Consider the following 17,401-nt stretch of genomic DNA (forward strand, 5'->3'; position numbering starts at 1 on the left):
CTCTCCAGAATTTCAGGCAGGGAGTCTCTCCCAGCCTTACCTGGAGATGCCAGGAATTGAACCGGGCCCTTCTGTGTGCAAAGGAGGTGCTCTATGACAGAGCTAAGGCTGCAGTTTCTCCATCCCAGCTGTGTAGAAATTGCTGTACTGCAGTCCAGAGGTTAGTTAATGTATATTTTTAAGTCCAGTTGTTTCAGGTGAGTTTAAGTATCTGTAAGTACGCTGTGGATAAAAGTCAATAAATACCTTTCATTTTCATGCAAAGAGGGGTAGGATATAAATTCAATAAAAATGATGAATTTGCAGCTAGAGGTGCTTGAAACACAAATAGTTCCCTACAAGTAGTATTAAATTTTGCTGCTATTGAAAATATATTAAATTGACATTAAACCAGTCAAGAGGGTCAACTCTCTTTAGAATGTTTGGAGGTTATTCAAAACTATGATCATAGTTTTCTGATCTCTGGTATATATTCTAACACCAAAAGGATGCCAGTCTGGCTAACAAGTAGAGTCAAAGAAGCTTTTAGAGTCATAAAAGCTTCCTTCAGAAATTGGAAATCTTGTCCAAATGAGGAGAGCAAAAACAAACACAAACTTCGGCAAAAGTAACGTAAGCAAACTATAAGGAAAGGAAAACAAGAATTTGAGGAGCATATCACTAACAAACACTAAGGCCAATGCATACGTGTTAGATACATTAGAAGCAGGAAACCAACAAGGGAGGTGATTGGACATTTGGATAAAAAGGGAGTCAGAGTTCTGCTAAAGGAGGCATATGAGACTGCAGGGAAGCTGAATGAGCTCTGTGCATCTGTGGAAAACGTAGGGCAGATCGCTCTGCCTGAACTAGTTTTCTCAGGAGGGGAATCTGAGGAACTGAGGCAAATCGTGGCAGCAAGAAATGAAGTTCTAGGTCATTTTTTTACAGAAATGAACAAAATCACGGGGTCCAGATGGCATCCACCTGAGAGTTCTCAAAGAACTCAAATGTGAAATTGCTGACTTTCTAGCAGAGTCTTCATACCTAAAAACTAATAACACCAGTGTTAAAAACACGTCCGAGAAACTATAGACTGGTTAGTTTAACTTCTCTTCCAGGAAAACTGGTGGAAAGCATTATTAAATATAGGATTATCAAGTACATAGAAGAGCATGTCTTGCTGAAGAACCACCAGCATACCTTCTGCAAGGTTAAGTAATATCAAACTAAGTTCTTTGAGACTGTTAAATAGCATGTGGATATGGGTTATCTAGTAGATGGTGCATACTTAGATTGTCAAAAAGTGTTTGAAGTCTCAGATTCCTGAGTAAGCTTAGTAATCATGGGATGACAGGAGAGATCCTCTTATGGATCAGTTTTAGGGCAGATAGCAAAAAACAGAAATAAATGGTGATTGCTTACAGTGGAGGCATGTAAGAAGTAGGATTCCCCCAAGCATTGGTACTGGAACTGCTTTTTAACTTGTTCATAAATGACCTGGAGTTAAGGGTGAATGAAGTGGCAGAGTTTGCTGATATCAAAGTGTTAAGGGTGGTAAGAACAAAAAGGGATTGTAAGGAACTCCGAAACAATCTCTTCTAACTGGTCAAAAAGACATTAAAATGGCAAGTGTGGTTCAAAGTAAGAAAGTATAACATGATGACACTAGGGCAACCCCCCCCATCTAATTTCACATATACACTTATGGGATCTGAACTGGTGTGTAACTGATGAGGATAAAGATCTTGAGGTTGTGGTGGACAGCTCAAGAAAAATGTTGGCCGAATATCATAGTACCATTATACAAATCTATGATGCAACCACACTGGGAATATTGTGATCAGTTCTGGTTTTTGCACCTCAAAAAAGTTAACATAGAAGTGGAAAAAGTTCAGAAAAGGACAACTAACATGATCAAGGGGTTGGAGCAACTGCCCTGTGACGAAAGGTTTAGGGCTTTTTAGTTTAGAAAAAAGGCAAGCAAGGGAGGACAGGATAGAAGTGTATAAAATTATGCATGGTGTGGAGAAAGTGCATAGAAGTTTTTCTCTCTCATAATATTAGAATCCAGGGCCATCCAAAGAAGCTGCATGTTGGAATATTCTGGATAGACAAAAGGAAGTATAATTGCACTCAGGGCATAGTTAAACTATGGAATTCAATCAGAGAAAATGTAGTGATGACCACCCACTTGGATGACTTTAAAAGAGAATTAGACAAATTGATGGCTACTAGATATGATTGCTGCTGTCAATGGCTGCTAGCCATGATAGCTATGTATTACTTCCATTATTGGAGATAAGTTACTGGGATTCACAAGTGGAGAGAGTGTTGTTTTGCTCATGACCTGCTTGTGGGTTTTCTTATAGGCATCTGTTTGGCTAGTCTAGATGGGCCTTTGGTCTGATCATGCAGTGCTACTCATAATGTTCTTGTGTAACAAAGTAGACTTTGCTTCTGTTTGTGCTCTTCTCTTGAAGCAAGGCCATGGTTTCATTTTGAATGAGATGAGAAGAGACTTTTCTGTTTGGCTTCCTATTCCTATAAAATGCAGTTGCTGGACAATTAATATTCTTATTGATTACAAACTTGTTCAAGTTAAATCTTTGAAGATTATCTGAAACTAGCTCAATCCTTCAAATTTTTGATAAACCATTCAATGCTACCATCTTAACCAGTGTTAAGGGAGAGAGAAGAGTTAAGATCACTTTTCTCAAAATTAATATATTATTAAAATGCAAGTTAATATTTTTATCCTTTCATTTCATGTACCTTTGATTTTAGGGCTACATTAAAATACACTGACTGTATCCCTTTATTTTTCTAGGCAAGTTGGACAAATGCAAGCAAAAAGCAGCGTGAAAAGTTGCTTGAGTTAATTCGTCGTCTTGCAGAAGATGATAAAGATGGTGTGATGGCACACAAAGTACTGAACCTTCTATGGAATTTAGCACATAGTGATGATGTTCCAGTTGATATCATGGACCAGGCTCTCAGTGCCCACATTAAAATCTTAGATTACAGTTGTTCACAGGTAAGTATATCCTGTTTGGCTCTGGGTTGGCTGACATTCCAAGAATCTGCTTTCCTCTTCTCTCCTCTCTAGCACTCTGTTTCAACCAGTTACTTCCTCCTTCACAAAAACTACAGTTTGCTGTTATATCTGAACTGGTGATCTGTGGTTGCTGTGTAATCCTTCCAAACCTGGATTTCAGCCCTGGTTTAGAGGGATTAGGAAAATAGTAGTTTGGCAGGTCAGATGTAATAGATTAAAATGGAGCGTGTGATGGTAGGTGCTTGCAAATACTAGGCTCATTCATGTATGCCCATCAATCCATAGTCTTATAGGTATTTTATTTATTTATTTATTTATTGCATTTATATACTGCCTTGTAGCTGAAGCTCTCTGGGCGGTTTACAACAATTAAGAACATTAAAAACCAATTAACAATTGGGATTTAATAGTGTTTTCATTTATGCAACTTAAGGTCTGTTGTGGAACATTTAAATTAAGGCTATTGTACTAATCTTTAGTAAATGAATGAATAAATAAATGAATGAATTTATTTAGTAAATAAATAAATAGAAATAAATGAAAGTAGATATCAAGAGGCTTACTTCAGATGATCCTACAAACTGTAGTTCAGAGGATCATAAACAGCTGTGGGCTGGCATATACTCTCCTCTCTCCCTTTCACCTACAGTTTCTCTCTCCCTTTTTAATTAGTGTTTGCCAGGATGCCTATATTATTTATTAAATTTGTGTCCCACCCTTCCTCCCAAAGAATCCCAAGGCAGCAAACATCAAACTGATAAAAAATATAGTTAACTTGACATACTGTGGTGAGCACATACTGCCAAAAGCAGAATAAATCATGGTCTGAAGTGGGTTTCTTATTTTGTTGTAGAGTGCAAGCACTAACCATATCTTACATATTTGGATGTCAGGGGAAGCTGCTTAGCACTATACAAGAAGGGGAGGGGGGTACAAGTATACAGCTTGTTCCTGGTCCTCTAAACCATGGTTTTAATTGAAGCAGTCTAGCATTCGGTTAGATTAGTAAATGTTTCTTGCTGTCAACTCTTGTGCCCCATTTTCTTGAATACTTTGGGTTAAGGATGGTTGCACCCAGTCTTTTAATTCAATTTAATAGAAATTTTCTAGATTTCTATTAAATAAAAACCTGAAGCTCAGATGTGCTGTGCATTGATTGATCATATAGATTTCTCAGTTCTTCAGACTGAATGCCTAATTGTATTTACTATTTTTTAAAACTGTCACCTGCAGAGAAATTTAAGGTGATGCTATAATTAATTTGTCTTGATCTTACTTCTGAATTGATTCATGCTAGCTGTTTGTTGTGTTGGATGAAAATTCATGTAAATAAATTACAGCATTCTTAAAGTATGTGCCTCTTTGGAAATCCTCCCTTAAAATACTTCAGTTGAGGCAACCACTATTTTGAAACTATTGTTATTTAACACATCATGCCCCAGAATACCTATCTTTTTTGTTCTATACTTCCGATATTGGAAAACACATTTGATCATACTTGTTAATTGGATTGCTTACTTTGCACAGGATGAAGTCACTCAAAACTCATCTTGCTATTATGTAAGCAGCAATACAAAGTTGAAGAATTTTTAAACATTTGAATAGCTGTTCAGTGGTCTCCTTGAGCAACATTTCAACACATATTACGCTAACTCCATAGTTCAGTTCCAAAGTACTTAAAACAGGGAGCCAGAAATGGATAAACTGCCTGAAAATTACTTGTTTGTTGCATGCTGAAATAAAAATATTTGCTTTTTAAGGATCGAGATACACAAAAAATACAATGGATAGATCGCTTTATAGAAGAGCTTCGCACAAATGATAAATGGGTCATTCCTGCATTGAAACAAATTAGGGAAATTTGTAGTTTGTTTGGTGAAGCACCACAAAACTTGAGGTGAGACTTCAATATAAACGTTTTTCTTTCTTTAATGTGTTGGACTAAATGATTCCTTCTAGTAGCAAACTCTGGTGGTTGAGTGCTTACCAGTTGGGAAGTTAAACAAGGCCACCCAAATTCATGCCTCTGTAAATATGCCACAGCAGGAACATATAAGCTTCTAGGACTTACAGAACATTGATTGCATTTGTATAGGTAAAGTCTATAGAGGCCAGAAAATTGCAAACTCCTCACTCTGTTGTCTGAAGATAGAACTTGCAGGTTCACATTGAATGCCAAAGATAAGAACTCCTGCCTGGTGTTACTTTGGGAGTAAGAGCTGTGTTGTCCAATCATGATTATGCTAAAGCACTGGATTTCCCCCCAATGCTTTCTATGGGCAGCTCTTACCTTGGGGAAGGGAGAATGAAGGCCAAAAGGGACCAGTAGTTTGGTAGTTTGTGTATGTAAAAAAAGCAGTTGGGACATGGAATGTTAAGTTGTTTATTGAAAACAAAACAAAGAGGAAAAAACAGATTGGGTGAGAAGGAACTGGCTTGCTCAAGTCCTTAACACTTTTTATATCTAGGAGGGATTGGGAGAAAATGTGTATAGTTTTGCAATGCAGTAGCCACTTTGGGCACCCACTTTTCTCCTGCTAAGTGGAATAGATATTTTCAAAGTCTCTTGTAAGTTGTAACTTTTTGATATGTGTTTAAACTGCAGTCAAACTCAGCGAAGCCCCCATGTGTTTTATCGCCATGACTTAATCAATCAACTTCAGCACAATCATGCTCTAGTAACTTTAGTTGCAGAAAATCTTTCAGCATATATGGAAAGCATGAGACAGTATGCTAAAGGTGAGTTAAATTTAATTTTGTCTAGAACTACATTAAGGAACTCACTGCTATCTATTTGCCTCTTATACGTTGCTAAATACTGGAGACCTGTATGTTAAGGCCAAATGCATAATGAAAGAAAGTGGAAAGTAGCTTTGTTCATGTCTTTTATTTTGTTTACAACATTTTGAATGGACATACAGCCACGAGAGTGGCTGTATACCATGGCCAGCATTTATCTTTTGCATTCCACAATGTCAAATTCAAAATATCCCCCATGCCATTCTGATGTTTCCCATAAGCTCATTTCAAAACAAAACCTTACAAAACTTATAGTCCTGAATTCAGAAACACTTGCTTAACAACCCTCTAAGTTTTCATGGCGGTATACAAAACAGAGAGAGTAGAGAGTTCAAAGTGTAAAAAGAGAAAAAACAGACCCCTTTTGGACTTTTTTCTGTCAGTTCTCATAATTTGTTGAAATTAATTAAAAATCAGCCATGTTCACATGACCTTGCTCCATATTCTGACCTTCATCTTCTGCAGTTTAAAAGTTAAAAAAAATGCCTAGCTGATTTTTAATTAGTTTAAGAAATTTAGCATTGGAGTTTATGATAAGCCTGGGCATGCTCAGAAAGAACCAACTGTCAGTGTTCTAAAAGTCAAACTCACAGCCGCTGGGCTTGCCTTTGGGGGGGGGAGGCACACCCACACCAGACCTTTATTTCACTTTAGATAGTCATGGCTTCCCCCACAGAATCTTGGGAAGTGTCGTTTGTGAAGGGTGCTGAGAGGAGACTCCTATTCCCCTAACATAGCTCCAGCGGCCAGTCAGCCGCTCTGATTGAAGCTCTGTGAGGGGACCGGGGCCTCTCCTAGCAAATCTCAGCACCCGTCATTAATTACACTTCCCAGGATTCTTTGGAAGAAGCCATGACTGCCTAAAGTGAAATAAAGGTCTGGTGTGGATGTGGCCAGTTGCAGCTTTGGTTTAAATTTGGGTGGGAGACCACATGTGCCTGTTGTAGAATAAAAAATTGGGGAAATGCTGAAAAATGATACTGTTTACAATCTTTTCCTTTTGGAAAGGAAAGGGTCTTCCCTTCTGCCCAGTGCCCACTTACCCAATCTCTTCCCCTTCCTGCCCTCTTCCTCCCCTCCCTGCCCCTTCCCCAGGTCAGTCTCACCTGTCCTAAGCATGATCGCACAGGAGTAAATCCCACTGAAATCAAAAAGCATGCAAATGATCAAGCCTGCCCTCCCCTCCACCTCCCTCCCATCACCTCCCTTTTGCCACTTCCCACTCCCTTCCTTCGCCCCTCCCCTTCCAATCTCCTCCCTTCCTCCTCCCCTCCCCCTGCTCCTCCCCCATAGTAAATCCCACTGAACTAAATAAGCATGCAAATAATCAGACCTGCCTTTCCTCTCATTCCCTTCTCCTCTTCCTTCCTCCTTCCCTCCCCTCTTCTTTCTTCCTCCTCCCCTGCCCACTCCAGTCCTCCCTCCCTCCTCCTCCCTCCCTCCTCCCCATGGTCAGTTTTACCTATCCTAAGCATGATTGCAGAGGAGTGAATCCTACTGAACTCAATAAACATGCAAATGATCAAACCTTCCATTCTCTTCCCCTTCTGCCTGCTCCCATCCCCCTCCTTCCATCTGCCCTTCCTCCCTTACCCTGCCCCCCTTACCCTGCCCTTCCTCCTCCTCCATTTCCCATCCCCCCTGTGGTCAGTTTCAACTATCCTAAGCATGATTGCAGGGGAGTAAATCCCACTGAACTCAATAAGCATGCAAATGATCAGTCCATTCTCAGCAAACTTGCACAGGATCCCATTTCTTACCTCCCGGATTAAAAAGAGAAATTCACTAATAGTCAAAAAAACCCCATTCGGTTTAAGAATGTACCTATAGCCAACGGATATTTCTATCAAACTTCAAAAAGCAGGGAAATTGGGCAAATATAGTGAATGCACCAGGGGAGCTGGAGAACTGACCTCTTCTCTGAGATATTGTACTGCCCTACAAATTTGTAAAAATGCAAACACAATTTGAGTTGGTCTTTCATGTCCAATCAACTTCCTGTGTAGCTTGGAGAATTTGGTAACATGTGCCTCTCAGCATATGGTGAGTGGTGGCAACACCTGCAATCAGCCCAAATAACAGAAACAAGACATGTACTGTGCTGATCTTGTTTTAGTAGGGAGGAAGCAACAATATTAAGACAGTTGATATAGTTCAGATAGTCACTTTAAATAAGTTTGTTTGCAATTTTAGTGAAGTTTCCTGTAGTAAATCATTTTCTTTTGCTTCTGTTTCTGTGAATATGTGAAGTACAGCAACACTTTGCAACACTAAAAAACTCCAAAAACAATTGTGGAATAATGGCACTAACTATTCTGCAGAATAGTTTCCAGTGGACATGAGGTGTCTCAGTTTTCATGGGTTTTCATGGTAAGAGGTATTCAGAGGTGGCTTACCATTGCCTTCCTCTAAGACTATTGCACCTAGTATTCCTAGGCAGTCTCCCATCCAAGTACTAACCAGGGCTGACCCTGCTTAGCTTCCGAGATCAGGTGTGGTCAGGGTAGTATGGCATCAGGCCCAACAAACATACAAAAATATAATTCTTCATCTTTGGAGATGGCAGGTTGCCACCACTCAGCATATGCTCAGAGGTACACAGAAAGTGGATTGGACCGTGAAAGACCAACTCAAATTGTTTTTGCATTTTTACAAATTTGTAGGGCATAACAATATTTCAGAGAAGAGGTCAGTTCTCCAGCTCCCCTGGTGCATTCGCTATATTTGCCCATTTCCCCTGCTTTTTAAAGTTTGATAGAAATATCAGTTAGCTATAGGTACATTCTTAAACTGCAAGGTTTTTTTTGCCTGTTAGTGAATTAACATAACAACTTAGTGTGAATGGGATCCAATGAAATGCCTCCAAAAGGTGGTTGGTGGACGTTGACTTTCCTGACCCCTCTGGTGAGGCTTGGGGGTGAGCTGTGTGAAGGGGGGGTGAAGGGATGTATCAGTCCAGTTTTTGAGAGTTTCCCGTCAGTATTCCATGCAACAGCCTGCCCTGTTTAGCAAGGTTCCCCAGCCCTCAGCAGAGGCTTTTCAGCAGGTCTACTAGGTTGGAGGAGCCAGACCAAGGGGAGGCAGAGGTAGGAGAATCACCTTTTGCCTATATTCTTCTATAGGCATTTTCCTGGACCTTATATATTTAAGAAAATATAAGAAAAGTGCTATGCATGAATTCCGATTTCCATATTTTGTTTAAATTATTCTGAAAAAGTTATAAAAATTGCAGTGTAAATTCCAATATTTGCTGTTGATTTCCCGACAAAATTCTGTTAATCAAAATTGTTGCTGGACTGTAAACTTTGTATAATCAAATTTGCAAACATGAAAAGCATATTGAAATAAAATACTGCATATCACTCTTATTTAAAGTAGGGTCAAATATGGTAGTTAGTCACTAACATTGTTAAAAGTCCTTGTGATAGATACCACTTAGAAATGCTAATGATTAATTAAACAAAATAAGGCTATTGAGAAACTTTTAAAAGTGTGCAGTTCTAAACACTTTTGTGGGAATAAGTACCATTAAACACAATGCAACTTGCTTTAGAGTAAACATACATAGACTTGTGCTATTAGTTTTTAAAATGTATTATAACATCTTGTATTAAATTTGCAGAGCATGGAGAATATGATCCACAAACTGTGAGACCAGGGAGTAGATACAGTCATGTGCAAGAAGTCCAAGAGCGTTTGAACTTTCTACGGTTGGTTTGTGTAATATTTCTTTTACATTGGGAGGAAAATACTGAATAATGTACACTACTTGGAAAGCAAAGAAGCAAGGCCCTCTTGTATGTCTTGTAGTGCTGGGTCTATTAGCTTAGAAGGCACAATCTCTTTCATGCATCCACACTCAAGCTCTCCATTTCTCCATGGTGCAAGCAGTAATGCTCTTTATTCTAACCAGCGGAGTGACTGCTTCAGTGCTCTGTACCTAGAAGAGTGGGAGCAGAGAGTGGTGCTCTTTTTAGTCTTGAGTGCAGCTGATGTAGATGTATCACTTGGTTCATCATGTACTAAGGTTCTTACAATATGATCCCAGTCTGAAAAGACAGGGAATGAATGCCTATTCCACAGAGACTAGGTCCCTAACGTAAGTGTACTCTGACATCCCTGAAATTATTGGAGAGTTCCTTTGCTTTTCCTGTTCTTTTCCTGTTCCTTTGCTTTTCCTGTTACCATTCTCTGGTAAATGAGAATGGAGGTGGTTTAATAACTTTGGTTTTACTATTTTGTCTAAGTCCACCCTAAAATTATATAAACTGATAGTTGTGCCATGACCTGATAGACTGTTGAGCAATGTGACTCTTAATATGAGGAGCAGCTACTTCCCTTGGCTACCAAGTTATAATTTTGCTAGCTTCTAGTCTAATGATCCAACCCTATGTAAACAATTACTGCATTTTCCCCCTAGTAACTTGGCTGAAAAGAACACAAGCATTAATACTGGGTGAGATAAACCTAGTAGAATCTGCTAAGATCAGAACACATTTTCTCCCGCACATACTTTAGTGAAATTAAAATCATACACTACAAAATAAAGAAAAAAAATACACCAACATATGCTATTGATATAATATCAATATACTCAACAAAACCAAAAACCAGATGGTTGTTCATCTCCATTTATACCAGGTTAATAAAAAAATATACTTCATTCCTTTACTATTAATTATTTTTTAATCAGTTATCAAAATTATATTTCCCTGGAAGGTGGCAAGACACGATTTGTCTATCCATATATGTTACAGAAGGCTACCACACCATAGCAAAATCCTCTGGTGGTGCCTCTCCCCTAATAAAAGTTCACGAGCAAGTTTCTGTAAAGTAGCTATATATGTAGCTGTCTTATACCACATATTCATTATTTAATTTGCATCCCTGAGATGGTGTTAAATGACCTGCCCTCAACAAAAAAACCCACCAAAGGTTTAAACATAATATCAGAATTGTCTTCACAAAACATGGATTACAGACACAGCATAGGATCCTGAGCTAGCCTCTTGCCAATAATAGCCCCAATCTCTGCTAGCATTTCATCCCAAAACACAGCCTCCTGCCCACGCTCTCAAACATGCCGATATGTGCCTTTGCCTGGGTACCCCAGCCAACATTGGAGGAACCCAGATGTCATTATGTGAGCTTTTGTATAAAACCACCGATGGAACACTGTCATATAAGCTGATGCAAAGGAGAAGGACTCGGTCAACCAAATCTTGATCCATACAACTGAGTCGAGTTGTTCTCCCAAGCCCTTCCTCCTCCCCCCCCCCCGCCTTCAGGCTATCAAATGAAGGAAACTGGCTTTTCAGCAGCAAACGGTACAAATAAGAAACCAAACCCTTAGCCCCCAAACCCCATTCATTTACTGGGCACTCAAAAACAAAGTGGGTTATTTCCCTGTGTCACAACAGACCTTTCCTTAATAAATTGCGCTATCTGTCTAACTTGAAGCCAGTCCATCCCTGCATCTTGAAGTTTTCTGACATAGAGGATTCTTATGGGAAAAGAATCTCATAGCCTTATCATCTCTTCAGGGCAGCACACAATGCCTCTCTATCCAAACAAATAGCTGAGGATGGTAAGCCAAAGGAAATAATACAGAGGGGTGAGGGAGAAGCTTAGCATGCCATCTGTACCAAACTAAAAAGTATAACTCGTAAAAGGATAAGGTAATAGTTGCTATTGCCTTATTTTAGACCACAATAATGGAAGTACCTCTAATGAAAAAAAAGGGTTCTTCATAGCCTCTGTAGCCACCCAAAGTGTACTTTGATCATTAGACTTTAATGGTAAGAGTGGATGAAATGGAGAAGCATCAAAATACAGTTGTGGCCAATGAAAGTCCCAACCCCCCAAGCTAGATCAAGTATAAAGGAGATCAGAGACAGTCTGGAGCATTTTTTCTGTAAAGCGTATTTGTTCATCAAATTTTGCCACTTCTGAATATACTCACCCTGTACCATTATAGGGAGAACTTGGAATAAGAATAAAAGCTTTGGCAAACACGTGAACTTTAAGGCAGCCAGCCTACCTAATATTGAAAGTTTAAGAGCCTTCCAATGTATTTCTGATGATAGGGACCGGAGCACTGGGAGATAATTAAAATGATATAATCTGCCCAAATTACAAGGAATTTGCACTCGTAAGTATAGGAGGCTTGTTAAGCAGATCCTTATATTAGAATCTTTCTAGAAAAAAGTACATCTTGAGGTTGAACATGCGAAAACATGGGTTCTGATTTATTCTGCTGGGGATCAGCAAAAAATCCCCCACACCATATCATCTGTGAAAAGTCTCAGTAACTATGATGATCCACCACATTCATATCCTTTTATATCTTTGTTCATCCGCAAGTTAATGTCTAAGTGTCGGGAGGCAGAGTTGGGGTCCCGAGGGGTTGGAAGAAGAGGATTCAGACGGATGGCAGGGAGGAGGGGGAGTAACTTTGCCCGAGTGGAGTGAAGACGAAGCAGAGGAAATGCCAGAGATAGGGTTGCCTAGCAACGGGGAGCCTGAGAGCTTTGGAGTTTCAGAATCTTCCCTGGACATTCCCACGCCTCCCCTTCTCCGAAGCTCAGAACAGGAGGGAGAAGAGGGAGGGCTGCCCAAGGCAGAAAAGCCGCGAGTCAGTTTACCATCAGCCCCCCCCCATCCCCCATCCTGGAATCGGAACCTTCTTAAAGAACCGGCGGGAAAGCAGCCCCTTGCTCTGTCAACTTTCTCTCCATGCCGCAGGACCTGTATTTCTGTACTGCTTCATGAGAAGACGCAGTCTTTGTTTGGACATTACTCTAATAAAAACTGAATTACTTACAACCCCTGGTCTGGTTCCTGAGTCTCATCCTGGGCCTGACAGCTTGACAGAGCCACCTCAATCACCCTCAACGCGCTCTTCAGTTGACTGGGACAAGATGTCAAAGGGAGCAGCGGGGGGAACGAACCCCACTTCCGAGACGGAAGAAGTGAAACTCTTGAGGACTAAGGTAGCTGATTTGCAGACGGATGTCCAAGCCCTGCTAGCAGCCGTCAAGGCGTTGAAAACGGATAATCAAGCCTTGAAGACCACGATAGACCAGATGCGAACAGCCCCTCCAGTTGCCGCAGTAAAGGTTCCCATTGGATTGCCCCCAAAATACGCGGGACAGAGTGATCAGTTGGCAACTTTCGTGGCTCAATGTGAATTATATCTGGATTTCAGGCACACAGAATTTCCAGACGATGGGGCTAAAGTCGCCTTGGTGATTAGCCTTCTGGAGGGAGAAGCTGCAAAATGGGTGACCCCATATCTGGTGAGAAAGGATACTGTCTTAAGAAGATACAGAGGATTTATACAGGAGATGACCGAGATGTTTCAAGACCCACAAAGAGCTGAAACAGTAGCGCGGCAGCTAGGCGCTCTGAAGCAAGCTAAAGGGACTGTTTCTGAGTACACTAACGCCTTTAAAATTTTGTCCCAGGAAACTGGTTATAATGATGCAGCCTTGATGTTTATGTACCGGAGTGGATTAAATGCTGAAATCCTGGATGAGCCGGCCAGGACCACCCCTCCCACTGACCTACCAGGGCTAATCCGGCTATGCCTACAGATAGATCACTGGTTGGAAGGAAGACGCCTGGAAAAGAAGCAGGAGGTCCCGAGATACTCAGCCTCGGCATCCCGCAGCAAGGCCCTTTCCACTGCAGGGACGGCAGGTAATGCAACTGAGGGACAGGGAGGGGCTAGGCCAAGATTGTCAGAAGAAGAAAAAGAAAGACGACGTGGAGAACATTTATGCTTTTATTGTTCAAGACCGGGCCATGTGGCCAGAGACTGTGGACTGAAAGGAGGGAAAGCCGAGCCGTCGGGAAACTAGAACACCCAGTCCACGTGCAGGCCGGTGGACTGGGGGCCGCGTTGTATAAAGGCCCTCCAACGATCCAACCACCCTCAAAAGGGGTGTTGGTCTTACCTATTCGGATTACAACTTCCAGAGGAGTGGTGTTTAATTCTACTGCCTTGATTGACAGTGGAGCCTCCACAAATTTTATTGATGCCAAGCTAGCCAAGCATCATGGAATTTCCCGGTGGAAACTGGATGCTCCCCTAGCTGTGGAGACCATCGATGGGAGACCCCTGAAGTCAGGAGGGGTCACACAAGCCACAGAGGAAGTGAAACTTCAAATCCCTGGGCATGAAGAGTTCATTTCGCTATACGTGTCAGATCTCTCGAACTTTGAGGTGATTCTGGGAATGCCCTGGCTAGCAAAGCATGAACCCAAGATATGTTGGAAGGAGGCGGTGGTGTGGTTCACCTCACAGTATTGTCAGGAGAACTGTCAACCTGAAGGAATCAAGAACACCTTGGTGGCGGCAGCGCAGGAGATCGAGCAAGTGACCCTGCCGCTGAAGTATGAGGAATTCAAAGATGTATTTGATGAAAAAGAGGCAGAAACTCTACCCCCCCACCGCCCTTATGACTGTGCGATTGATCTCGTGCCAGGAGCCAGCATCCCATCGGGGAAAATTTACTCGCTCACAGAGACTGAGAGGGAAGCCCTGAAGGAATTCCTGGATAAAAACCTGAGGCGAGGATTCATACGTCCCTCACAGTCCCCTGCTGGAGCGCCACTATTGTTTGTGAAAAAGAAGGGGGGGAACTCAGACCTTGTAACGACTATCGCGCATTGAACCAGATCACCATCCCTAACAGCTACCCGCTGCCCCTGATTTCAGAGCTGCTAGACCGACTGCGCTCCGCAAAAGTCTTCACGAAGTTGGATTTGAGAGGAGCGTACAATCTGATCAGAATGAAGGAGGGAGATGAATGGAAAACGGGATTATTGACCGCTTATGGTCAGTTTGAGTACCTGGTCATGCCGTTCGGGCTTTGTGGAAGGCCAGGAGTTTTTCAAAAGTTCATGAACGACGTGTTTAGAGACCTGTTGGACACGTATGTAATCTGTTATTTAGATGATACCCTGGTGTTCTCAAAGAACCAGGAAGATCATGATCAGCATGTGAAAACGGTGCTGAAGAGACTGAGAATCACTTGTATGCTAAGTTAGAGAAATGTGGATTTGACCTCAAGTCTTTGGACTTCCTTGGGTACCGAATCTCACCGGAAGGAGTGGAGATGGACCCAGGGAAAGTAAATTGTATATTGGACTGGGGCCAACCTGTTACCAAAAAGGATGTACAACGGTTTCTAGGGTTTGCCAACTATTACAGAAAGTTCATTCCAGGTTTTTCCAAATTAACAGCTCCTCTGACTGACTGTTTAAGGGGAAAGAAGAAGTTTCAATGGACAGAGAATGCCACCCAGGCCTTTGAGGAGCTGAAGAGAAGGTTCGCTTCCGAGCCCATTCTGCGCTTTGCTGATCCGACCCGCCCTTTTGTCGTGGAAGCAGATGCTTCGGATTTTGCCATCGGGGGGGTCCTTCTGCAATTAGACCAAGAGGGGAAGGAGCTGCACCCCTGCGCGTACTCCTCTAGGAAGTTAAAGCCAGCAGAGAAGAACTACACAGTATGGGAGGAGGAGCTGCTGGCCATCAAGGATTCTTTTGAGAACTGGAGACAATACCTAGAGGGGGCCTCTCATCAGATTGAAGTGCGCTCCGACCACAAGAATCTTGAAAGCCTCCAAACAGCCAGAAAGCTGAACCAGAGACAGATAAGATGGTCCCAGTTCTTCACTAGATTTAACTTGAAGATTATTTATCATGCCCAAGCCAAAAACCAGAGAGCAGATGCCTTATCCAGACAGCCACAATTCAAAGAAAGTGAATCAGACGACCAGCCTCAGTACGTGATCCCGCCAGAGAAATTAACTTCATGGGAAGAGGAACTCAAAAAGGCACAACAAGCAGATGTAGACATGCTAAGATATAGGCAGGAGACGGGACGAGAGCAAGACTCAGAAGTAACTTTCCACTGGAGAAATGGACTGTTATGGTTCAAAACCGCTAGATATGTGCCAGAAGGGGAATTAAGGCTCAGAATCCTACGCCAGTGCCATGATTCCGTCACAGCGGGACACTTTGGGATTTACAAAACCATTCAGAACGTGGCCAAGGACTTTTGGTGGCCTAAAATGCGTCGGGATATTGAAAACTATGTAAAGTCCTGCTCTGTCTGTATGCGGACAAAAACACAAACAGGAAAACCAACAGGACTGTTACAACCATTACCTGTCCCACACGAACCCTGGAAGGACCTCTCCATGGATTTTATAACTGATTTACCCAAGTCCCAAGGAATGACAGCCATCCTAGTAGTGGTAGATTTACTCACCAAAATGGCGCATTTTCTTCCTTGTGCAGGGGCCTTAGAGGCTAAAGAAACGGCCAAGTTATTCATCAAAGAAGTCTACCGGCTGCATGGGTTGCCAAACAGTGTAGTCTTGGACCGAGGAACTCAGTTCACAGCCAAATTTTGGAGAACAATGTGGAAACAGCTGCAGACTGAATTAGAGCTCTTCTCCGCCCATCACCCCCAGACAGATAGCCAGACGGAACGCTTGAACGCCGTTCTGGGAAGATATTTACGTAGTTATGTGTCCTATCAACAGACTGACTGGGTATCATATTTGCATTTTGCGGAGTTTGCCTACAACAATTCCCTGCACTCCAGCACTCAACAAACCCCGTTCTTCGCTAATTATGGATTCCATCCTAAAGTATTTCCAAGCAGCTCAGAGGGTATGCTGGTACCGGCCGCAGAGAACTTTCTTAGGGAATTGCAGGCGGCGCAACAGACATTGAAACAGCAGTTAAACGAAGCCAAAACGGAGTACAAGCGAGTGGCTGATCTGCACAGGAAGGAGCCCCCCCCTTGCAGCCGGGAGACCAGGTCTGGCTGTCCACCCGCTTCCTCCAGATGCCAGGCAAATGTAGAAAATTACAAGACAAGAGGGTGGGTCCTTTTGAAATAGAAACTCAAATTAATCCCGTGGCGTACTGACTGAAGCTACCTGACACGTTTAAAATACATCCTGTGTTCCATCGATCCCTGTTAACGAAAGCCGCCCCTCCCAGTGAGTTACGGCCGGAGGAGCCTCCCGGAGCTCCGCTCCTGGTAAATGAGCAGACTGAGTTTGAAGTTGGGGAAATCCTAGACTCCAGAATAAGACGCCGCAAGTTGCAGTACTTGATTCACTGGAAAGGCTATGGACCAGCTGATAGATCATGGGAAGATGAAGCTGACGTGCATGCTCCAGATTTGGTAAAACTTTTCCATCAACGTTTTCCCCACCGTCCCAAGTCAGCAAAAAGGGGGGGGCAGCTTGGGAGAGGGGATGATGTCGGGAGGCAGAGTTGGGGTCCCGAGGGGTTGGAAGAAGAGGATTCAGACGGATGGCAGGGAGTAGGGGGAGTAACTTCGCCCGAGTGGAGTGAAGACGAAGCAGAGGAAATGCCAGAGATAGGGTTGCCTAGCAACGGGGAGCCTGAGAGCTTTGGAGTTTCAGAATCTTCCCTGGACATTCCCACGCCTCCCCTTCTTCGAAGCTCAGAACAGGAGGGAGAAGAGGGAGGGCTGCCCAAGGCAGAAAAGCCGCGAGTCAGTTTACCATCAGCCCC

At 42.5% G+C, this 17,401-nt stretch overlaps 1 protein-coding gene across 3 annotated transcripts in view; it reads left to right on the forward strand.

Annotated features, from left to right (window-relative positions):
* Positions 1-17,401, forward strand: part of USP9X (ubiquitin specific peptidase 9 X-linked) — a 164,342-nt gene that overhangs the window by 46,012 nt on the left and 100,929 nt on the right. For all 3 annotated transcript variants that reach the window (XM_061627466.1, XM_061627464.1, XM_061627467.1), the window contains 4 exons: positions 2,810-3,016; positions 4,798-4,934; positions 5,643-5,776; positions 9,459-9,546. In XM_061627466.1, coding sequence (XP_061483450.1) covers positions 2,810-3,016; positions 4,798-4,934; positions 5,643-5,776; positions 9,459-9,546 — 566 coding nt within the window. The remainder of the gene's footprint in view (positions 1-2,809; positions 3,017-4,797; positions 4,935-5,642; positions 5,777-9,458; positions 9,547-17,401) is intronic.

The sequence above is a fragment of the Rhineura floridana genome, chromosome 5, assembly GCF_030035675.1.
Source record: "Rhineura floridana isolate rRhiFlo1 chromosome 5, rRhiFlo1.hap2, whole genome shotgun sequence".
In the NCBI taxonomy this organism is placed as follows: Eukaryota; Metazoa; Chordata; class Lepidosauria; order Squamata; family Rhineuridae; genus Rhineura; species Rhineura floridana.